We start from the raw sequence: 23,678 nt of genomic DNA, 5'->3' as shown, positions 1-23,678 counted from the left end.
CCCGCTGCGTGTGCTGGGGGTCGGCAGTCTGGGGGGAGCTCTCTGTGGACCTCTCCTATCCGCACTGGTCACCCCGCATGTCAACAACAGAGAAGATGCTCTCAGGCCTCGCTCCGGACCTGCCCAGGCCTCCAGCAGGACTCTCCCAAGAGTCCTGGTGCAGAGCGGACAGGCGCAGAGAGGCTGAGGAGTGGGGCGTCTGTCCTGGGGGAACCACCCAGGCAGGGTCCAGGGTCAGGAGACGCCTGAGGGAGGGGCCGTCAAGGACACTTTCTGTGGAAGAGAAAAGTCTGGGAGGTGGCGATGGCCTGGGGTGGTCAGCAGGGAGAGAGGGCGGGACCTGTACCTGTGTCCGAGTCCTTCTGCTCTCCATTGGCGCCCACGGTGAAGGGCAGCTTCCGTTTGGTCGCTCGCTCCCTCACCTCCTTCCCTCCATCACTGCGGTCCAGCTTTGGGGTCTTGGTCAGAGAAACTTTATCTTTATCCTAGAAAAGAAGACGGTGCTTTCAGACATCGTTCCCAAACTGAGCTCCCGGAATCCGCACGCTTACTGTGACTGCGTTCCACACGCCGGGAAAAGCCCGTGTCTTACTCGGGCAGGGAGAAGCACCTCCCGCCCACCAGGCTCCCATGAGCACACAAGCCCCTCTACTTTTCTCCGGCCCCGCACACAGCCCCCCTTCTCATCCCAAAACCCGGGTGCTTCCATGAGTATCAAGAGAGGAGAGACTCAAGTTGTCTCCCACACGGCGTTCCAGGGAAGGATTAAATAACGAGGAAAACAAGAGCTGGCCTTAAAAAGGGAACGCTGGCAGGGGGAGGTCTGTTTTCCACCATGACCTCCTCTATGAATGGAAGGAGCCCAATGCCCCTCACGTGCCTGGGCCCCCCCGAGATCTCTCCCTTCTGGGAAGGGGCCTCCTCCTTCCCCAAACGACATTGCCACGTGCCAGTGACACTGTGCGGCTGTTCTGGGGACAGACCCTGCAGGCCAAACCCCTGATGCAGGAGGCTGGGTGGGGCCATCACCCCCTTCCTAGTCTCGTCTCAGGGCTGGTGCCTCCAACAGGGTGAGGATCGAGAAGCCCAAACCCCAGCCCCATCCTGACCAGCCTGCCGACCAGGGCGACGTGCGCCCAGCCCTGTGCCTGCCGCGCTGCCCCAAGTGCGTAAGGACAGCTGGCACCTGCTCAGAATGAGGGGGGGGCTCAGGGTACATCTAGCAACAGGCCGCTCACTGACCAGTGCTGTCCACACAAGCAGGGAGGGCCCCTGTGAGAATGGACGTGCACAGAGCCCGGGAGGCCAAGGGTGGGGCGGCCCCAGCCTCAAAAGATGAAGGACCCAGTGCTGAGCGGAGGCAGGAGCCCCTGGTGTGCTCCACGCCCTGGATCCCGCAGTCCTGGCTGACAACACATCCGGGGTGGGGCTGCTCCGTGGAGACGGCCCAGCTCAAACCGCCCCCCCCGTCCGTGTGCCACAAGCTCCCAGCCTCCCCGTCTGCCCGCGGCGTAGCATGGGGCTCTGGGGGGCGCACAGGGAGCCCCACACGGGCAGAACACACACAGCCTGCCCCACGGGCAGAAGGGACTGCCTCCCCGCCGGGGCTTGCTGTCTGTGTTCCTCTTCGGGACAGCTGTCGGCAAACACGGAACGGTCACAGCCACACCCCCACACCCTACACCCAGCAGCCAGGGCCCTCGGGCTGCTCCCGGGAGGAGACACCTGCCAGCACTCACTGAGCACGGCCACAATCCCCGTCCCCACGGTCCCAACGGTCTCCCAGCGTCAACGGCCAGCCACGGCATCCGACAGCCGCGGGAGCGGACGGGAGACACCCTCACATGACCAGGGAGATTTCGGCTAGAACACACGGCCAGCTCCAAGGGCGTCTGGCGTGAGCCGCGGCAGCACTGCTGGAAGGCGGAGCCGCACAGATGCCGGGAGCACCCCGGCTCCAGGGACGGCCTCCGGCCGGGACCACCACCAGGCCGCCCCAGCCCCGACAGAGGGACAGAGCCCCGCGGCACAAGCCCAAGCGGCCATCAACACCCGCCCACCGAGCACACTCCCGGCGCCCGGCTCCAGGCTTCTGTGAGAGAAGGAACGCGGTGCTCAGAAACCAACGTGACCTACCACACGAGCAAACACAGGAAAGAAAACCACACGATCACCCAACAGTTGCCTGAAACCTGTGATAAAATCCCTACTGACCCTGACAAGAGCTCGGGGCACACAGGGGCGCGAGGCCCCCTCCAGCGGACCCAGAGGCCCCCGTGGCTGACAGCTGACGGGGTCCCCAAAGAGCTGCGTCCCCACAGCTACTGGAGAACAAACCGGGTTTTTAAGTGAGCGGAAGATGAGCCCGCCCTTCCCAAAGGAGGCGGCCGCGTCGTCAACCGCGTGCGGGAGACGTTCTGCATCAAGATCGTCCAAATTAAACCCAGGAGGGGAGGCCAGCGCTCCCACCAGAGCGGCTGAAACCAGAGCCTGACAGCGTCGCGTGCGGACGGGAGGGGCACGGAGCAGGCAGCGGTGTCGGCTCTGACACCCGCGCAGCCCGCCAGCGGCACTCCTGCTCCCAAGAATAAACCAGGACCCTCATGACTGCCCACCTGAAGTCCAGCCCCGTCGCCAACGGAAAGTTCCACGCACAGGGTCAGAAAGGCGCCGGGACACCAGCTCGCCGAGCGTCCCCCAGGAGCAGACAGGACCGGCACGCTCGGCCGCGGGGAGACGCACAGGAACCAGGCTGGGCTCGACCCCTCTCCCCCTTCCCCCCGAGCAGGAACGCGGCGCTCACCCTCACAGCTTAGCGGTATACACGTGCACACAGGCCACTCAGGTTCGTAAGTGAATCAGAAGTCGCTGGTTAAGTGACGCTCAAGTATCACTTCAGTCAGTATCAGAGGCACCAAACCTGCAGGGGTGACTCCGGCAGAAGACGTCCGTCCGCAGCCTCCACACGACGACGCAGCGTGGCCGAGAGAAAACGGACGCGAACCAAAAGGAGGAGCACCCCATCCGCGGGTCAGACCCGACCAGACGGCCGACAGGATGGTCTCTGCAGACCCCGCTTCAGGCCGCAAGGGTCCCATCAAAACGCCCCAGGCCTCCTGTGGAACCCGACCAGCTTGCTTCAGAACCTACATGGAAGCTCAACGGACCCAAATGAGGACCACGTGGAGGGGCCACACACACGTGGACCAGAAAATGGCCACGGTCGCTGGAGGCCACCCCGGGCCAAGGGCCAGAGGTTCAGACCGAAGAGCGGAGGCTGCAGCCCCACCTGCCTCGGGACAAAAGCTCAGCGGTGACACGGCGCAGGGGGGACCCTGTTCAGTAAGTGACGGGGACCGTGGGAACATCCACAGGGAAGAAAATACCCACGGACCCAGCCGCAAACACGGACAGGAGCCCAGCCTGCAAGCAGCCACCACCACCACACCCAAGGGGCCGGAGGTCAGCTGCAAGGACCTCTGTGTGACAAGGACACAGGCCAGCCTCCACTCTCTCGGGGACAAACTACTGGCCCGTCTGCCAGCGGGCGCGTCACACCCCCAGGGGGAGCTGCACACACGTCCCTCCGCAGGGGAGCGCCCACGGCAGGGCAGCCGCCGCACGAAGAGCCTGCGAAGGCGACGGGGACGTTCAACACAGAGCCCCTGTGGAACCCCAGCAGGGCAGCCGCACCGCGGTGACGTCGTTAGGAGGGGCCATAAGGAGGCCTCCCAAGGCGGTGGTTGTTCTGCCAACTCTGATCTGGGTGGGGTTTGCCCCAGTGTTAAACAAGGAGCTATGGGGGCACCTGGGTGGCTCAGTGGGTTAAAGCCTCTGCCTTCGGCTCAGGTCATGATCTCAGGGTCCTGGGATCGAGCCCCGCATCGGGCTCTCTGCTCAGCGGGGAGCCTGCTTCCCCCTCTCTGCCTGACTCTCTGCCTGCTTGTGATCTCTGTCTGTATCAAATAAATAAAATCTTAAAAACAGCAACAATGTACTATGAGATGAGACCCATTTCACTCGAGAGCTGACGGTCCAGGACTCTCCGCCCCTCACACGCCAGCCGTGCAGGGAAAACCCAGACCCGCGACAGAGACGTCCCTCCTAGGGGGCACAGCTGAGAGAGAGCTACCTCACTTGAGAAGAAAGCAGAGCAGACACACACGGATCCCGTGGCAAACCTGCCGCACGGCCCACACTGCCGTCAGCCAGTCCCACGCGGGCACGGGCCGGCTCAAGAGAGGAGCCTGCCGCTCCCAGCTGCCTGGTGCGCACCCGGGGTCAGAAGGCGGCCTCTCCAAGGTAGGCGCTGGGCTCTGGGGGCCTTTTCTGCGCAGCTTGCGTGGGCAGAGAACTGAGCTGGGGGCACGTGGTCTGGAGGCCCAGCTGCCTGCCCACTCGGGGGAGCCAGGCTGGAGGCAGAGGAGGCAGCCCAGACAGGGACCCGTGGGGACGCCGACCCCGGGAAAACCCACACTCAGACCTGGGCACCGTGATGACCAACGACGCTCGGCTGTTTTGTGTGAAAGCGTCCCAAGGTAAGAGTTGCTGGGCTGGCCCAGGGCACATCCGTCCCCAGCAGCTCCCGCCCCTCGTGGGCACAGCAGCACACGGTCATCCCAAGCCGCAGCCGGAACCCCCCACCCAGGCCTCCCAGACCCGCCCGCGACTCCCACCCAAGCTCACACCTGACCTGCAGCCCCAGCCTGCCCACAGCTCCGCGTGGGGCCTCCTGCCTGCTCCCGCACACAGCACGCGGTGCCGGGGGACAGGGCCAGTGGGACAGAATGCGTGGCCACAGATGCCCACGCAGCAGAGCCTCCGCAGCCTACGCCCTGGGACGAGCTCCATCACAGGCCGACCTTCACGACCTGCGCCCGTCTCCCCTCAACCCGACGGAGGGCCGGGCTCGACTCACTCGTCCCCTCCTACCCCCCAACCGGGACGTCAGCAGAGCAAGCAGGTGCACGGACACGGGGCTTCCGTTCACACAGGTCCCAGCACGGGTGGCCTGCCACGCAGGCGTCCCGGGGGACGGGACTCCTCGAGGGTGAAGGGCGGAGCCACCCACGACAAGCTGGCAGGGCCGGCTCACCGCCCGCCCCGAGCGCGAGGCGCTCTGTTCTGACCGCAGACGTGCGCACGGCCAGGGACAGCGCACGCGGGCGCTGCTGGTCGGGACGCGGCAAAGACGACCTCGCGGAAACCACGACAGACCTCTGCGGCCCCAGACCAGAAGCGTGGGCCCACAACGACGCCGTCGGCAACCGGCACGTAACCCTAGTGACAGCCTCACTCGGGCTCCCGAGTGCCGGGCACGTCCTGAAGAAAAAGCAGGTCTTCGGCCCAGATCTGGCCTGGGTCACTGTCGCTGCAGACGTCGACGAGGACGGGGCGAGCCAGGGGCCAGCCAGAGGCCGGCGGTGGCGAGCCAGTGAGGGAGGGCGGCCGGGCGTTACCTTCCTCCCCGTCTGCTTCTCCACCATGTCGCTGCCGAGGGAGCGGTCTTCGGGCTGCGGCGTCCGCGAACACCCACCCTTGGGCATGGTTCTCCTCCCTCACCTGGTCTTCATCTATGCGGCCGTCGCCTCGCCATCGACCGTCGGCTGCAAACGAGAGCACACACAGGGTCGGTCAGGGCCAATCCACGCGAAGCCCGGGCAACCTCAAATCCACACCCCCCGGAACGGACTGGGTGCCGCCCTCCGCTCTGACGGGGCTGTGCTGCCCGCGGGACGGTGCTAGGAAGGGTCCTCAGGCCCCCGCCCCGCAGCCCACGCCAGGGTGCAGAGCTTGGCCCGGCTCCTGCGGGCCCCGTCGGCCCGCTCCACGGGCAGGGCCACACCCCAAGGGCAGCACCTCACAGCCGCCACCCGCTACGCCATGGCCTTCCCCCCACTCACCACCGGCGCCCCCTGGGAAGCAGCTGCCTCCCCGCACGGCCCCCAGACAGAAGGTCAGGATGAGAACCGTGCAGACCCAATTCCCCAACTTCTCCCAAACAAAATGACATCGGGTGCCGCGATCTGGGCCCACTGAGCCAGACCCTACACAGGGACCTGAGGCCCAGCCGCTGTATTTCCCAGGAAATGCCAGGACACAGGCTGCCTTATTTCTGTATTTTATGATGTTCTGACATGTTTAAAAACAAAAACAAAAACACCCTGCTGTCTGGGGAGAGACTGCCCCTCCCAGAGTAGCCCCTTCTTAGAGACAGCAAACCGTTCCTGCACGAACCCACCAGCAACTCTCCACCTAACACAGGCCCCCGAAGGACCCACAGCATTACTCCGACCGGCCAGTCCGGAGCTGTCCACCCTCCCGCCGGCTTGCTCTCCGGCAGAAACCCCAGCAGAGACGTCCTGGCCTCCCTGGGGCCTTCCTGGTGGCCCTGGGGGAGCCCCCATGAGACCAGAGAGCAGAGTCAACCTCTCCGTCTCTGCCAGTGGCCATGCTGACCTGACCTGACCATGGCAACACGGACCTTCTGAAACGCGGCCTTCCCAAAAGCCACTGTCTTCTCTTTTTATACTTTTTGTACTTTTAAAAATATTTTATTTATTTACTGAGAGAGAGAAAGGGCACGAGCGAGGAGAAGGGCGGAGGGAGCAGCCGAGCAGGGCCCGACGTGGGGCTCGGTCCCGGGACCCCGGGGTCAGGACCAGGGCGCCCAAGGCAGATGCTTCACCCACGGAGCCACCAGGTGCCCCCACTTCTAAATGTTCACCCTCAGGGTCAGAAAACAGTGTACCAGCCACCACCACCAGCATCCACCCCCGTGACACACCTCTGTGCTTCGCTGTCTGGAGAAGACACTTCTGGGACTAAGTCACCGAAGGGGCCGCCCCGCATCTGCACGGGGTGCGGCTTCTGAACGACAACCTTCACGCACACTGGAGCACGGAGCTCTCCCCGGCCCCGCCAGCTCCCTGCGTGCGCCCTGAACTGCCCTTTCCCGCGTCTTCCAGAGACCTCTGGTTTTCCCACATTAACTGATAAATCCCACAAAGTCCTCTCTTGATACTTAACTGACCTGAGAAGACAGCTCAGTTTACTTCAGGGAGAGGGACCAGGCTGACCACCGTGACTCACTTCCCGACACCTCTCCCTGCACAGAAAGGAGGGGGACGGAGGGGCCACCCACACGCTCCAGCGGTGGAAGCTGAAAACACTTCCTGCCTCTGCCTGCAACGGTGAACGCGCCCTCCCTCTCCAACTCCCCAGCCCAGAACACCGCGCCTGCCGGGCTCAGGGGCACGTGCTGCGACTCCCTGGCCATGCTTCAGGAGAAGCCCCCGACGGCCGGCTCTCCCGACGGGAAATGGAAGAGAGTCATCGTGCCGTGTGCAGCCCTCCTGCTCGGGAGTGGGAAACGCCCGGACCAGCACGTGGCCGCACGCCGATCTCCAGCCTACTCTGTAGTGGCTACGCCAAGAGACACGCACAGATGGCCACTGCGTTCCTGCCACAAGGGATTTCACCACGTGTCCCTGAGCTGGCTCTGGGAGGTGGTCTCTCCATTCGAAGTAGAGTTCTGAGACCCCCAAGCTGAAAGGCCTCCTCCTCCTGCCTCCGCGGGAAGGGCCAGAGCTACAGAGCAGGAGGCGGAGAACACAGTCCAGCCCCGTGACAAGGACCCCAGCCTCCACGGTCAGACTCCCTCAGAACGGCCAGAGGTGGCACAAGGCACGAAGAAGGAGTGACGTTAATTCTGAGCCAGCTCCTCCAGCATCTTCCGTGTCCGTGCGCCCTGGGACCGGGCAGACGCCCAGCATCACGGGGAAATACCTGTGCCCCGCATTCAGAGAGAGCATCTGGACATTCAGGGTGACTCACAGAGAGCCGCCCGAAGGCCTTCCACGACGGCCCTCCAGGGCGCACCCAGCTCTGCGAGGACCCTGCAAACCATGAAGTACTACACCGGAGCTGCCCGGGAGTGGCTCTCAAGGTCAGCGGTGAAGTCAAACCACCGAAGCCCTGGGTGCCAGTCTCCGTGCCGAGTCCCTCCGAGCCGGGCCGGGACACACGCCTCTGCCAGCAGACACCTGCCTGTCATGTTCCGTCCGTGTCCAAAATAAAACTATCGTCTCACCAGCAAAACTGGCTTTCTTCTGAACAGCAGAGAATGGCAACCCAGGACTGACAAGCCAGCCCCGAACCACAGGCAATTCCAGGGCACGGGGCGGAGGAGGCTCTTGGAGCAGAAAGCGGGGGGCTGCTGCTACCTACAAGTCTAGTGGGGTGAACGCGGGAGCCGGAAGCATGGTGGCTTCTCAGTGGCTGGGCTGCTGCTGGGGGAGGAGGAAACCTCCTTTCCTCCTGCCGGGACAGTGAACCAGTCTCCCCCTTACAGATCTGCAGCGGACAGCCAGTGCTGGGCACGGGAGCTGCCCCGGCCCGCCCTGCCTCACTGCACCACCGTAAATGAGATTTCCCTGTATGAATTTTCACATTTCATTTTGTGAACAACAGCTAATTCCATGCGACCTGTCGCAGGGCGGGGGCGGCCCCAAGCCTCACGGCGATGGTTCAAGGGATGTTCTGTGCCAGCCGCCGGCCTAGCATGCCCACCGGCCCAGCGTGCCGTGCCCCATGCCCACCCGGGAGCCTCAGGGCCCTGCCCCATCCCTCCGCCAGGGGCTGGGGACAGGACTAGCAATCGGGTTGGGAGGATCATCCCAAATGTTCTGCTTCCTTTTCCCTAAGACGTTTTCCTTCAGCCCACACGCACGGTGACAGCTGAGACCACCGAGGCCACCTCCGTGCCCCTTGGTTGCAAACACCTCAGTATTCCCAACCGGTCTGGGGCACGAGGACGACGGCGGCCGCCACGGTTCCCTCCGGGCCTGGGCCTCGCAGCACCCAGACTGCTTTCTTCAGGGGCAGTCAGCGAGACACTTCTCGAAGGCTTTCCGCTCGACGGCTCAGAGTCACCAACGACGTGTTCCGAGTGGTTCTCCTGGCAAGCTGGACGCGTTGGGTCAACCGTCCTGTGTCTCGCAAGGCCCGCCTGAAGCTGCAGGGCCAAGGGGACTGACGTCCTCCGTGACAAACTAGCTGAGGTCGGGTCTCAACGCACCTTCATCTTCCGTCAACCTGGTCTCCCCGACCCCACAGGCTGCCCCCCTCTCTCGGCTCAGAGACACGGTCGTGCCGGCCAAGGGAAGGACGCGGCGCAGACATACGTCCCGGAAGCTCTCGTCGCCACCCACGACTGGCACAAGGCTGGGCAGAACCGGTCAGGGGCCAGGCTCACCCCTTCTTCCAGGCTCCTCTAGGAGGGCAGAGGCTGCCAGGGTACCACAGGCTCCCTGCTCATTGCTGGGTACTCACTGTTCAACCCACGAAGAGGCTGGGGACCCCCCCCCCCCACAACAGAGGCATCACAGTGGAGACCATCTCCGTGGCAGCGGGGAGGGGGAGGTCGTCTTTTCTAACAGGTTCCAAGGCCACCTGAAGCTGGGCTCTGGGGCTGTCTGCCCAAACAACCAAGCCTCGGGCCCCAGAGGCAAGCTGGCCATCCCTGCTCAGGCCACCGTCACTGTGATCGGAGTCCCCTCACTCCCGGTGTCACAAGACGCCCCCCCTAAACACAGGGGCGCTCTAGTCCACGTCCAAAACAAGCACACTCCAGGATACACGCAGACCCGGTCCTCGGCACCACAGCGGCAGGACGTGGGGGATGTCTGCAGGGCCGTGTGCATTCGGATGAAGGGAGCGTGGCTGGTCCAAGGCCGCTCCAACCGCTGGCCAGTCCCTGCACAGGACGGGCCCCTGGACGCAGGCCCTCTCCCGCACCTCCAAACCGAAAGGCAGCAGCTCCAGCTTCGCAAGCTGCCGGGAGGCACAGAGACCACTCAGGAAAGCACTCAAGAGTGCGCGGAACTGGACGAGTCCCCGGACAAGAGCCCCCGGCCGGTGCCCGACACCAAAGTCCAGCGCCTCGATGGCTGGCTCTGGGAGTCCGTCCCTGCCCTGGCGACCACGGGTCAGAGCCCGGCCTCCTGGTCTGGACAGGAAGCAGCCCCGGTCTGCAGCCAGCTCCCCGCCCAGGGCCACGCACGGCTGGGAAAGGTCACACAGCTCTAGACCTGCCCGCATCACAGGGGCCCACAGCCCGCGGGAGCACCACATGCTGCCTGACGGACGGGGTCTCTCTCCTGCTCGCCCTGGGACCTCTGCTGTGGGCGCCGACAGTCCGTTCAGAGGAGCGGGCAGGACAGCCACAACAAGAGCTCCCTCTCCAAACAAGGACGATGACCAGGTGCGTTCCTCCGAAAGGCGCCTCGAGCAGCGTCCATGCTGAGCACAGCCACCGGAGCCAGCCCCCGGCCACACGTCTGCAAGCACACACGGCTTAACCTCAGCCGACCCCAAACACCACAGCCACACCGTCTTCTCTCTGCCGAACACAGAATCATACCGCAAGGCTCGCCACGGGTAGGAGACAGAGGCTCCCTCCAGGACGGAGCCTGATGCAAGAGGAAAACCGATCCTGTCGTGACGCCGACAGTCTAGCAAAAATCCCGGGACTCAGCCTTATCCCTCCTTCTCGAGGGCTAGGCGAACAGCAAGCACCTGGGAGACCAGAAGGCGTGTGCAGCGGCTGCATGCGGGGCAGAGCCACAGCCCGTGCAAGTTCACACCAGCCCTGGGAGCGCAAGTCCAGAGGGCCAGGAGGGCTCGGCCCAGTCAGGCCAGGAGAGCAGTGCTTGTGGGGAAGGCGCAGTGGCCCCGAACTCAGGGTCGCCAGCCCAGACTGCTCCATGGAGGCAACACACCCCCGCCATCAAGGGAGGCCCACCAGCACCCAGGACGCTGAGTCCAACTCAGCAGCAAGCCCAGGAAGGAGAGAGGAGGCCCGAGAAGGTGACCCAGTGACCAGACTCACACATGGGAGGGAGTCCCGAGAGCTCCCAACACATTAAGAAGCCCTCCCTGGGCTCCTGGGTGGCTCAGTCGTTAAGCATCTGCCTGCCGTTCAGGTCATGATCCCAGGGGCCTGGGACCGTACTCCGCCGCATGGGGCTCTCTGCTCGGCAGGAAGCCTGCTTCTCCCTCTCCTACTCCCCCTGCTTGGTGCCCTCTCTCGCTGGGTCTCTGTCAAATAAATAAATCTTAAAAAAAGAAAAATGCTCCTTACCCAACTCAGAGACACGTCGCAGAACAAAGAGAAACAATGACTTAGAAGCAGCCCAGGTTTTAGCAGTGTAGAAAAATTCATGGAGAGAGAATAAAAAAGTCAAAACTCTAGACATGAGAGAAAAGGCTAAGAACTGGAGAACCAATACAAAAAGCTCACATCCTGCAAAGGCAAAGGCACTACCGAAGGGGTAACAGAAGCAAACAGCCTGGGACACAACTCTTCCCACGGGAGGGCTGTGGCCGCCGGCGAACAGCCAGCGCCCCTGCGACCTACCTTCACCTCCAGAGGCGCACCTGCCGGGGACAGGAGCGTGGGGCAGCGCTCAGGACAGCGCCGCATCCTCGGCAAAGGAGTGCGGGACTCGGGGAGCGGCGCCCTGCATTCTCAGAGGTGCCAGACAGCACCGGGGCGCAGGTCCAGAGACTCCAACACCGAACTCAGCCACAATGCCAGCCGGGGCAAGGGCACAGTGCGGACGGCCTCGAGCCCGCAGAAAAGCCGAGCCACCACCTCCTCCCTCCGCAGGAGAGCGGGAGGTTACAGACTCACGAAATACAGCCCAAAGCCAAAACCAGCCCTCTCCCCGCTTCGGTAACAACAAACGGAGTTTCTGATTTTATTTTATTTTATTTTTTTAAATTTTATTTTTGAGTAATTTCTACACCCAATGTGGGGCTTGAACTCACAGGACCAACTCAGAGTAAGCTGGTCTGTGGACGCAAGCCCGCAGGGCACCCCGGGCCTCGCATTTTATACCTTCGGGGGACAAAGCAATTCAAAGCAATTCATTTGTGACATATGAAAGTCGCATGGAATGAAAGTCTCCATGTCCACAAATAAAGTTTAACCAGACGGCGGCCACGTGTTTGCTACTGGCCCCCCACCACGGCGCAGTGGCTGTACCGTCTGCAGGCTCTGAGGGAGCCCGAACCCGTTCTGGGGGCTTGCGAGGCCAACACTGTTTTCGTGACAACCTGCCCTTCCTAAGGGACCAGCGAGGGAGACACCACCCACTCGAAGGCGAGACCCTCACACGACCCCAGCGACACGACCCTGCGGCACCCGCCGACTGTCCTGGAGCCAGAAGCAACAGTTCAGGATCTTACTGAACTGCAAACCTTGAGGCTCCATCCTTCTGTGCTCTGACAAGACTCAAGGCGGGCAGTGCTGCCTCCCAGGAGAGCGTCTGGGCCTGGCTGGCTGAGCCGGCTACATTTCCACAGAACACAGGCTTAACCTGAAAGACTCACCCACAAACCGTTATTATTACTCAAACCGTTATTATTACTAAGAACTGGCTTTCCAGTTCTCTTCTCAAAAATCAAGGAACTGGAAAATCAACAGTAGCTGTGGTCAGTAACAAAGTTCGAGCTGCCAAGCGCAGCCTGAGCTCAGGAAAACCTGCATCCATGTCCACGAGCTCAACAGCACCCCCGCGCCGGAAGACACTGCGACGGGACGGGCGGTGACGTTAAAAGGCACATCAAGTGGGCTCCGCCGCGGGGCTTCCACAACCCCGTGAGCTGAGGTCAAGAGTCTGATGCTTAACCAAAGGAGGCTTCCGTGCCCCTCAAAAATGAGAAATTCTTAATATAAACATGTTACTATTAGGAGGATCTGCATGAATCAGCATTTTCCAAATGACAGTACAGGACACCCGCAAGGGAAGACCCACTAAGGGACAGGACACGGCTACTGACCCGCAGTGCCAACACCGTAGTGGCTTTCCAGATCCCCTGAGAAGGGACCCAAACACGTCTCTTTTCACGCCACACGCCTGTGAGAGGCTAGACTGCTTCTGCACTTAAAGAAACAAAAAACAAACACACCAAAAACCAGCAGCAGAAAGCCAGATGGAGCGCAGACACGGAGCGCTGCGCAGCTTGCAAACGGAGAACACAGTGCCCCTCTCCTCACTACGTTTGATTTCGTTTGTAACATACTTTCCAGAAAAACTGTGTACGCGTATGTACTACTTTACTATTCCTTAGAAGCTTTTCAAGTCCTCTCTACACCCGACGGTGGGGCTCAAACTCACAACCCCACGACCAAGAGTCACATTTGCTCCAACGAAGCCCGCCAGGCTTCATCATCTTGAGTGAATCAAGTATCCAACGACTTTCTCAGCTCCACCTTCAAAGGCAACATGTGAGTCTATGACCATGAGAGCTTCAGCCCACGGAACGGAAGCCGTGCGGGGTCCTTCCTAACCCTCAGTGTGGAAGAGTCGGCCCAGCCAGCGTAGGGGCCCCACAGAAGCACAAGGGCACAGAGAACCCTGCAGGGGAGCACCTACAGCAGACCAGGGAGCACCTACCCAAACCAGGGGGGACCGTGAGAATCCAGAGAACAGCGTCTGAGCAGAAGGCCGAACTGTCCTAAGGAAAAGTGGAAAAAATGTCTAAAAAAAGAAAGAACGCATGCAAATAAATAAGCTTCAAAGGAAAGAACCTCAGATTACATAAACACATATTAATAAACAAATTTAAATAAAGTCAAGGTCCAAGAGCTGAAGAAACAGTGTCCGGCCAGCAGAGCCAGACTGGAACAAGTTCCCCGCCCGGGGCGCACACGGACCAGGAGCTCGGAGCTGCCGCAGGGCAGGGCAGGGCTGACAGCTCAGTCCCACGGTGGTGAGGGGACACCTGGACATCCGTATGGACAAATGTGACACCTTCCAACTTACACATTAGTCAACTCTGGACACATAACAGATCTCAAGTGCAAGAGGCCCCACCACAAAGCCACTAGACAACAGCACAGAAAACACCCTCACACCTCCATCGGTGTCAAGAAAGATCTTTTAACCAGGAACATTAACCATAAAGGTAACATCTGAAAATGCTGACACTTTGAAAGTAACACGTTTGTCTATTTTTTAAAGACTTTATTTATTTATTGGACAGAGAGATCACAGGCAGGCAGAGAGGCAGGCGGAGAGAGAGGGGGAAGCAGGTTCCCCGCCGAGCAGAGAGCCCGATGCGGGGCTCGATCCCAGGACCCTGAGATCATGACCTGAGCCGAAGGCAGAGGCTTTAGCCCACTGAGCCACTCAGGCGCCCCAACAAAAGCTTTTAACCAGAATGTATAAAGAGCTCCTACAAATCATTAAGGAAAAGACAAAATATCCAAAACAAAAAATGGACACAAGACTTAAGGCACCTCACGAAAGAGAAAATGTAAAAGGCCAGTAAGTAGGTGACTTACCGACTGCTGTAGCCATCCAAACACGGCAAGCGAAACTCAAGATACGGCATCAAGCACCGACGAAGACGCAGAGCAGAGGCGGCGAGTCCGTCCGGACGGGAGCTGGGCCGGGCACGGCCGCACACGTCCCACACCGCGCGCGAGCCCCACAGCCGCGTGTGTCCGAGGCCGCACAGCGCCCGGCAGGACGACACAGACAGGACCTGAACGACACTGAGGAAATCGACTCTCTGTCCCCAACGGCGGACGGCGGACGGCCGCTCCAAGCGAGCAAGTGGCTGCCAGCGGAGTCCGGGGCCGAGAGGCCGGCCTCAGGGGCGAAGCGCAGCGTCTGCTTCATCTGGCGAGCGGCTGTCCTGGGCCGCGGCGGGGCTCGGTCAGTGGGGCGTCTGCTTCGGGCTCGGGTCACGACCCCATGACCTGACGGGGGTCCTGCGACGGAGCCCCGCGACAGGCTGCCTGTAGGGGGGAGCCAGCCTCTCCCTCTCCCGCTGCCTCTGCCCCACCCCCAACACGCTGGCCGGCGCACGCAATCACTCACTCGCTCTCAGATAAATAAGTAAATATCTTTGTTTTAAAAACTGAGTTGTACATTTTTACTTTGTGGACAGTGTGCATCACGTGACATTTCACGATAAATAAAAGTTCGAGAGGCTGGTATGTCTGGACCGTGTATGAACATGCCCTGGGGCAGCAGTATCGGCTGGGCACCTGATGGGTTCCAGACCGGCCTCCCTCCACATGACCCAGGCCCCCAGGAAGGGCCAGTGTAGTCACATGGACATTACAGGGCAGCATCTCAAAGCTTCCCTAACCTATGCACAAAGTCCAGCACAAGATTCCAACGACGGAACAGAATGGAAAGCGAAATCTCGAGACCTGAATTCAAGGCAAACACGCAGCTGTAAGGTAGAGCCGAAGAGGGATGAGGAAACAGCAGGAAGCACACTGTCTTCTGTGGAAGGGGCTAAGGCACAGACGGTGTGACAAGGGGACAGCCATGTGGCTGCTCAACCACGCGGCAGTAGCGGCAGACTGGAGGAGGGGAGTCCAGAGCGTCGTGTGGGCTGATCTGCACGGAGGCGACCAGTGGGGGAGCAAACAGCAGCAAACAGATCAGAAAGAGGGCCAGACACTCTCGTGCATTCCTGCTGGGAAGGCACAAGAGGGTGGCCCTGGAGAACAGGACTGGGCTCACCTGGCAGAGTCAAGTATGTATCGCCCTACCAGCCCCATGGCCGGAGCTGTCCTGAAATGCAGCTCCGCCCAGAGACACAAACCTACATGCCAGGAGGCTGCTTGGACCATGTGGCATATCTGCACCACAGAGCAGGACAAAGTGGAGGGCGGGGGGTCTACTGCTCTGGGCTGGGCTCCCCAGTAACGCCAGCCTTAGATGCAGGTGTGCTCGTGGTCATGGCCGGTTCGACCGTGAAAATCAGCACCCATGAACAGGCTCAAGGACAGAACCACAAACCCAAACAACGGATACAGAAAAAGTCCTTGACAAAACCTGGTGCTCCTGATGAAAACGTGCGGCACAACAGGAGCGCAGGGAGGAGCCTGCACGAGGCCACACGCATCCACGGGCGCCCACGGAGAACATCACTCCTAACTGAGGAAAACTGAACGCTTTCTCCCCAGATCAGGAACGAGGCAAGGACGTCCCCTCCCTCCGCCGCTTCTGGACAGCACACCATAAGCACTGGCCTGCGCAGTAAGGCAAGAAACATGAAAAGCACCAACTGGGAAAGGAAGAAACGAAACACTCTCTTTGGTGATAACATGACTGTCTATCTAGAAAACAGCAAGGAGGGGCGCCTGGGTGGCTCAGTGGGTTAAGCCTCTGCCTTCGGCTCAGGTCATGATCTCAGGGTCCTGGGATCGAGTCCCGCATCGGGCTCTCTGCTCCGCGGGGAACCTGCTTCCTCCTCTCTCTCTGCCTACCTCTCTGCCTGCTTGTGATCTGTCTGCCAAATAAATAAATAAAATCTTAAAAAAAGAAAAAAGAAAACGGCAAGGAATCTGTAAAAACTCCTAGAAATAATGAGTTCCGGAAGGCTGCAGAATTCCGGATCAACACACGGAGGTCCACTACGCAGCGGACCCTCCAGCACCACGGGTCTGAAGTGCACAGGTCCATTATGCAGAGTTTTGGGATAACTACAGTGCAGTCCTGCAAATGTATTTTCTCTTCCTTATGATTTTCTTAGTAACATTTTCTTTTCTCCAGCTTACCTTATGGTAAGAATATGCAGTATGTGAGTTCTGAAGGACTCAAAATTATACCCAGATTTTCCAGTGTGTGGGGGCTGGTGCACCTCACGTTCCCATCGTTCAAAGGCCAACTGTACTTCTACAAACTGGTGATGACTACATGGAAACGTGATACTGTCTACAAAAGCCCGAAATAAAAATGAACAACTCAGGTATAAATCTAAAACAGAAAAACTATAAAAACCTATGAAAATTTTTAGGGCAGATAAGTAACAGGAGAAAATCTTTAGGGCGAGGCAAAAGTTTTTATTTTTACTTCCTTAAGAATTTATCTGTAAGTAATCTCTACATCCACTGTGGGGCTCGAACCTACAACGTCAAGGTCAGGAGTCACAAGCTCCACTGACGGAGCCAGAGAGGCACCCCCAGGGACAGAGTTTTAGACAGGTCCTCAGCAGCACCTGTGATATACGGGAAGTGATAAAGGGCATCGCCCCAAGATTAAAGCCTTTGCCTGTAGAAGACCCAGGTCCCAGGGGAGAAGATAGCTGTGAAGCATCAGACAGCGGCTCCCTTACTAGTAAAACCACAGTCCGAAGAGCAAACACCCACAGTCCAATCAGAGAGCGGACGCAGGACAGGAGCACTGAACCGTGGCTCTGGGGTCGCATCAGGTGCGGACAGAGATCGCCCAGCAGGGCGCTTCTGGAACACACGCTGTTCAGAGACGCAACGCCCACACCTCACGAAGGAAGTGGTTCGGTAAACATGTTTCTGGGTGTGTGCAGAGGGCATGTGTGCACGGCAGAGACACAGACTGTTTTTCTCTCGAAAGGAAGCTGTCAGGACATTTCAGACACACTGGCCAAGCTGGTTAAGAGCCCTGGGTTTGTGGTTAGATACGTCGAAGCTTCTCCATCTATAGAGTAAGGAAACAAAACCTTCTCCTACTAAGAGGTTAGAGCAGCATCTGTGGCGGGCCTGGGGCGTCATCGATGCTCCTTACCCACCCGTCATCCGGCTGGGGGCACCAGGAGGTGTGTTCCCAGGGGCAGAACCGTGGAGGCTGGGGAAGCTGGACTCCACCCACCTCTGATCCTACAGGCTCCCCTGGTGTCTCCCCTGGTCCTTGTGTCACTGCCCCGAAGCATCAAGTCCCACCTGCTTGGAGACGGGCCAAGAGCCACAAGTGCTGATGCCACGGCCCCCCCCCCCCCCCCGGCCAGGGGCTCAGCAGGCTGCAGCGTCCTCGGACATGTGACCAGGGTGGGCGGCTGGGAGGGCCTGGGAGTATGGAGGGGTGGGCACAACCCCAGTGATGAGTGCGCAGAGGCCTCCAAAGCCACACCACGCCCACAACAACTTGTGCAAACCCTGCCAAGAGCCCAGATGCTCCCCACTCGAGAATGGATGGACCATGGTGGCGCCAAGATGCGGAGAAAGCCCCTGGAGCCCGCAGGTGGGTGGTCATACAGGCGCAAGCAAGAAGGGGCCCATCCTGCTGCAAACAGAAAGCGGGTGCCGCCTCCCACATCACTGCTGGCCGGCGAGATCTCCGCCCCCCTCAGCTCAGGTGAGCCTGGCTCGCCAGCGAGGCCCTGCACCCGGCACGCAGTGTCCTGGCCCCCAGTACCCCACCGGCCACGTCACTCCCTGAGGCAGAACAGCAGGTGACACCGCCATGGGATGCGGCCCCGCCCGAGCGCCCCCCCACCTCCACGCGGGCCCACGTCCCCCCTTCTCGCACGTGTGTTTTCTCATGCCAGCGAAGGGCGTTCCTGAGTCTCCCCAGGCCTTGCCCCAGAGGCTGGAGGTGAAGACCGCAGGCACGTAGAGGTATTGTTGGGACAAAGCTGTGGGGCAGGCTTCAGTCGGCCCAGATTTTTAAAAAAGATTTTATTTATTTCACAGAGAGACAGCAAGAGAGGGGACACAAGTAGGGGGACTGAGGGAGGGAGAAGCAGGCTTCCAGGCCCGCGCAGGGCTCAGACCCCGGGATCACAATCCGAGCTGAAGGCTGGTGCTTGACGACTGAGCGCCTCAGGTGGGCCTTTGATTAGAATTCCTGCGTTAAGACAGGACGGCTGACATCCCAGCAGACTCAACACCGCACTCTCCCCCAGAGACCGGACCACCAGGCCTGCGTGGAAAGTGCTAACCCTAACCCACACTCCCTTGTACTTCCCTGTAAGGTCCAGGGAACGGCCACTGTTCCCTCCCGGAACATGCTGGAGACACGAGGTGCCGCAGAGAAAGGGGAGCAAAGCCGGCTGCCGGAGCAGGTCCTCCTGGGGGCGTGGCTGACAGGTCCCTGCACTCCGGCGGCCGAGGGGTTCTTGCACGTCCCCGGCTCTGCCAGGACAATCTGACTCCGCGGGCGACAAGCCGACAGAGACAGGACAGCGAATTTCGCAGGCGTGCGCCATTCCAAAGAGAAAGGGGCCCATCCCACCAGCAGGAAGGGCAAACGGCAGAGCCTCCGGGAGGAAGACAGCCCGTGCTTACGGCAGCGACCCGGGGACGGCCGGCCGACTGCACCCACAGAGCGTCCCGCCCACGACACGCAGGGCGCGAGCAGACCAGGGCAGCAACGGAGGTGGCGTGTGCGCCTCCTCCCTGGCTCAGCCTTGGCCGGGCGCGCACACGCGGGCAGCTCTGAGCGTGGGTGCCTTCCGGAACCCCGGCAGTCCGAGCGTCCTGTCTCCCAGCCCTGCGCCCCCATCCCACGTGGTGTCCCCGTTCCTACCCCAGCCCTGCGGCAGAGGAACAGGCGGTGGGGTTACACATCCACGGGAGGCCGCCGAGGGTCTGCAGAAAGGCTGCCACACGCATGGCCTCACCAGGAGCACACGGGGGTACCCACCCCCGCCCGTGCCAGAACTACCGCAACGACGACAAGACGGCTCAGCCCAGCCTATGGGACGCACACCCCGTGCTGGTGCAGACGCTGCCTGAGCACGGAGGTCTCTTCCCACCCGAGCACCTGTGTCCCCGGGAACCCTGCACTCGGCGCCACCCCGTGCGCCTTCACTCTCCGGACCCCCTCAGGAGAGCAACAGACACACCCAGAGCCGCGCTGGCAGAGCAGGGAGAGGACAGTCCTGCCGACCCAAGCTCGCTGTTACACAGAAGACCCACGAAATGCAGCCATCAGAGTGACCTCTGGTCACAGCGGTGTCCCCCTCACTGCACCACGTCCACCACAGGACACACTGCGTGGACCGCACCCCCACTGCACACCTGTTCCCTGGAGCCCTTCCCGTCCATCTGTCCAGGCCAGACACCACGGAAGCTATTCACCCTGTCCAAGTGGTGTGACCCTCTCTCAGTGCCACAGGGCAATGTTCCCTGGGACACACCCAAACCGGGACAGCTGTCTGCCCCGAGGGAACAGACCAGGGCAGACTTGCCGGCAAACCAGAGCATCCGTCTGAAGAGGACCTGTCTGTGTTAGAAACACAGCGCGCACAATGCACTCTAGTTTTCTGAAACAGAAGGCCTTTTGCGAAAAAAAAAAAAGAAAAAAAAAAAAAAAAAGGCTACCATTACCACCCCCCACCCCAAAGCATCTTTGCTTTGCTACATTAGATGACCGCCGGGTTAATCAACACTGCTCCTCCTTGAACTACATACAAGGTCTGCCAAGGGGATGCCTGCAGCACAAGCCCAACGAATGACAACTGCGTCTCCCAGAAAGAAACTTGGAACCGTGAAGCCACCTCCTTTCCCAAGCCCACCGGTCTGTCTCATCAGCCTCGGGGATGTCAAAACCAGGAGGCCCCGCGATGCCCGCCAGCCCCAGGGTTTCAGCTCCGGGCGGCCCAGGAGGACGCCCCAGGGACGGTCTCCCGACACCAGAAGCGCAGGGTTCCACCGAGGAACGCAGTCTGCAGACCCGCCCTACTTCCCACCCAGTTCTCACGGTGAGAAGCGGCGACCCGGTCTGCCCTTGTGGAACAGGAGGTCAGATTCGCAGCGGTGCAGCTGCGGACACCGTGACGCCTCCAGACGTGCCCGGCGCCAGCTCCCTGGGACAGGGCTGGGCAGGAACATGGCCCCACACTGGGGTGCACAGACACGGGCAGGCTGGAGGGTCACAGATGCTGCCTGCGGACGCCACCGCGTCCCCGCTGCCTCCCGTGTGCCGGCGCGGCTGCTGGGGTGGCCAAGGCCCGCTTCATCCCACACTCCCTCAGGAACACGGCACGGAGGCTCCCGGGCTCTCCCCGCCTGCCCTGGAGGCCGCCGGCATACCCAGCCCAGGCGGGCCCAACAGAAACCCCGCTGGCTCCCGGACTCCTGCCCGGGACCCAGCTCCTCCCCAGCCTGAGACCGCCGACCTCCGCAAAACCAAGTAAAAAGCTTCAGGGTGTGGGGCCCTAGGCTGGCTCAGTGGCTACAGCACCCGACTCGATCTCAGGGTCGCACGTTCAGGCCCCACGTTGGGCAGAGAGCCTACTTGAAAAATAAGTATTTTTTAAAAATTTATGGGTGAGATAGTGAAGTGCCCAGAAAAAGTAAGTTTTTGGTTTTTTTCAAGACGGCATCAGCTGAGAGTATGTTTAAAACACATTTAGCAAAAGTCCTCCTTTCTGTGAACGGGAGCAGAGCAGCCACATGCTGAACGGCCGCCAGCGAACACCACCAGCGTCCGCCCCCGTCAGTGGGTGACGACCGGACGTAAGGGGGACCCGCCCACGGGGATGACCCGAGATGTGCTGAGGGAAGGAACCCGGACACACAGGACAGACCCGCTGCTACTTCCAGTGTAACTCTGCCACCGTGAAGGCCCAGACAGGCGACACCGGGCCACACGGAGGGGCACTGGCTGCAAAGGGCTCAGGGGCTCACAGGGCGCTGGGCCTGGCCTGACCCTTACAGGTGCGCACACACTCAAACCTGTACCTCTTACTCATGCCCCGCTGTAAAAGGAGGGGAAAAAATAGACATTCACCTCAAGAAAGCATCACTAGGGTGATGAATTGTAGCACCCACCCCAAAAAACATGTCCACACAGAACCTATAATGTGCCTTATTTGGGAAAAAAGGGTCTATGTATGTGGAGCTAAATTAAGGATCTCAAGACGTGCCTTACTGGATTGTGTGGGCAGACCCTAAACCCAAAAACTAGTGTCCCCAGAACAGAAGGGAGAAGGGAATTAGGAAAGGGGGACACAAGAAGACAGGGGTGCTGGGGAGGCCGGGGAGGGCTCCGCCTGGGACTGATTTTGGGGGCGCGGCCCTGCCAGGACCTCCTTCCGGACACTGGCCCCCACAGCTGCGTGAGCGCATGGAATATCTGCCGTCTAAGCAACCCTAGAGAATGCACACAACATCGCCGTGAGTCAGAGAAACTCACAGACGCTCCGTGGACCACCCATGTGCTCCCTGGAGCCACAAGAAACCGCCCACCTCCCCATCACCCACCCCCGTCCGCCGTGTCCTCAGGCCCCAGTGGCTCACAGCTCACCCCGCAGGCCGGCAGAGACAGCGTGAGGCTTCCTGTCCCGCTCAGTGGGACCCCGCGGACCACCAGGATTATCTCCGCCTGGTGGAGGGGCCTCAGGACTGGGTCCTGGGCTGCTTCACTTAACCACGTCCACGCACTCTGAATGTGACTGTTCCGTGCCCGGGAATGTTCGCCGCAGAAAGCAGGACTTGTCTGGTACAGACTGAAAACTCTGTTTTGTGCAAGGCACGCGTTGCCCCTCACTGGAAGAGGCCAGCCAGGAGGGGACCTGGTCTGGGCTCGAGCAGCCAGGCTCACCCGCGATGACGCTCACACTGCTGGTCTAGACGGTCTTCCCTGGCAGAGTGGGCCAGCCTGGAAGCGAGGGACAGGGACATCTGTGAAGGGCTTCACAATTCCCTAGAGGACAGCTGTGACCCCGTCTCTTAGGGAGCAAAGCCTGGAAAATTCACAACCTGGACACTGAAGGAACAGACGGCCAGCCCCTGGGCTGGGCAAAGGCGCCTCCCAGGACACACTGAAGAGCAGGACACTCGGAGTGCGGGACAGACACCCGTTCCTGCACAGGCGCTCGAAGGCCCCGGGAAAGAAAGGCAAAGAAGAGAGGTTGATGGAGAAGACAGGCTACAAAGTCGTACGTTCACAGTCTTCGTAAGAATGTGATACAATGTAATACAGAAGATAACTTCTCAGGCGCTTGGGTGGCTCAGTGGGTTAAGCCTCTGCCTTTAGCTCAGGTCATGATCTCAGGGTCCTGGGATCAAGCCCACATCGGGCTCTCTGCTCAGCAGCGAGCCTGCTTCCCCCTCTCTCTCTGCCTGCCTCTCTGCCTACTTGTGATCTCTCTGTCAAATTAATAAATAAAAATCCTATTTAAAAAAAAAAAAGGAGGGCGCCTGGGTGGCTCAGTGGGTTAAGCCTCTGCCTTCGGCTCAGGTCATGATCCCAGGCTCCTGGGATCGAGCCCCGCATTGGGCTCTCTGCTCAGCGGGGAGCCTGCTTCCTCCTCTCTCTCTGCCTGCTTGTGATCTCTGTCTGTCAAATAAATAAATAAAATCTTTAAAAAAAAAAAAAAAGGAATAATAATAAGAAAAAGATAACTTCTCCATGAGACGAGGCCCCAGAAGCTACTAAAACTGGCCGTCCAGGTAGCAGGGATACATTCTCCGGAAAGTGTTCCCTGTTTGTTTTCTGCTTTTCCACCCTGCCCGCTGCTGCTTCTAGAATCTGACTACAGGAAAAGACGGACTGAACTTCAATGTGCGTTAACAATAGCTTATTCAAGGATCATTTCACATTTTACTCATCATTTCACCTCTGTGATCTGGACAAAGACCTCTGAGTTTTGTCACTGCGGATCCCTTCCACAGATGAAAATCAGGAAATCCACACAGCGGGAAAGGAGAGGAGGCAAGACCACGGCCACGCAGACACGCTCCAGGGCCACCTGGCCGAGCCCCACAGTCCACAAGAATAAAAGGGGAAGTTCTGCTATTAGATATTAATTAGACTGTTAGATAAAAACCACATAATAAAAACGCCTTGGACACAACCAAGAGAGCACAATGTGTCTGAGAGGGCTTTAAGGCTCACACCCACCAATTAAAGAAAAAACCCACGAGGAAAGGAAAACAGCAA

General features: G+C 60.0%; 1 protein-coding gene across 6 annotated transcripts in view; it reads right to left on the bottom strand.

The window, feature by feature from the left end:
- ANKRD11 (ankyrin repeat domain 11) overlaps positions 1 to 23,678 on the bottom strand; it is a 172,194-nt gene that overhangs the window by 25,735 nt on the left and 122,781 nt on the right. For 4 of the 6 annotated variants that reach the window (XM_044255538.1, XM_044255540.1, XM_044255539.1 and 1 more), the window contains exons 3-4: positions 5,460 to 5,606; positions 347 to 485 (exon numbers count right to left, since the gene is read on the bottom strand). In XM_044255538.1, coding sequence (XP_044111473.1) covers positions 347 to 485; positions 5,460 to 5,546 — 226 coding nt within the window. In that variant the 5' untranslated portion in view covers positions 5,547 to 5,606. Of the gene's footprint in view, positions 1 to 346; positions 486 to 5,459; positions 5,607 to 23,678 lie in introns of those variants that run through there. The other 2 variants (XM_044255542.1, XM_044255543.1) reach the window with 1 other exon arrangement.

This window comes from Neovison vison, chromosome 7 (genome assembly GCF_020171115.1).
Source record: "Neovison vison isolate M4711 chromosome 7, ASM_NN_V1, whole genome shotgun sequence".
In the NCBI taxonomy this organism is placed as follows: Eukaryota; Metazoa; Chordata; class Mammalia; order Carnivora; family Mustelidae; genus Neogale; species Neogale vison.
This window is presented reverse-complemented; position numbering and strand designations above follow the sequence as displayed.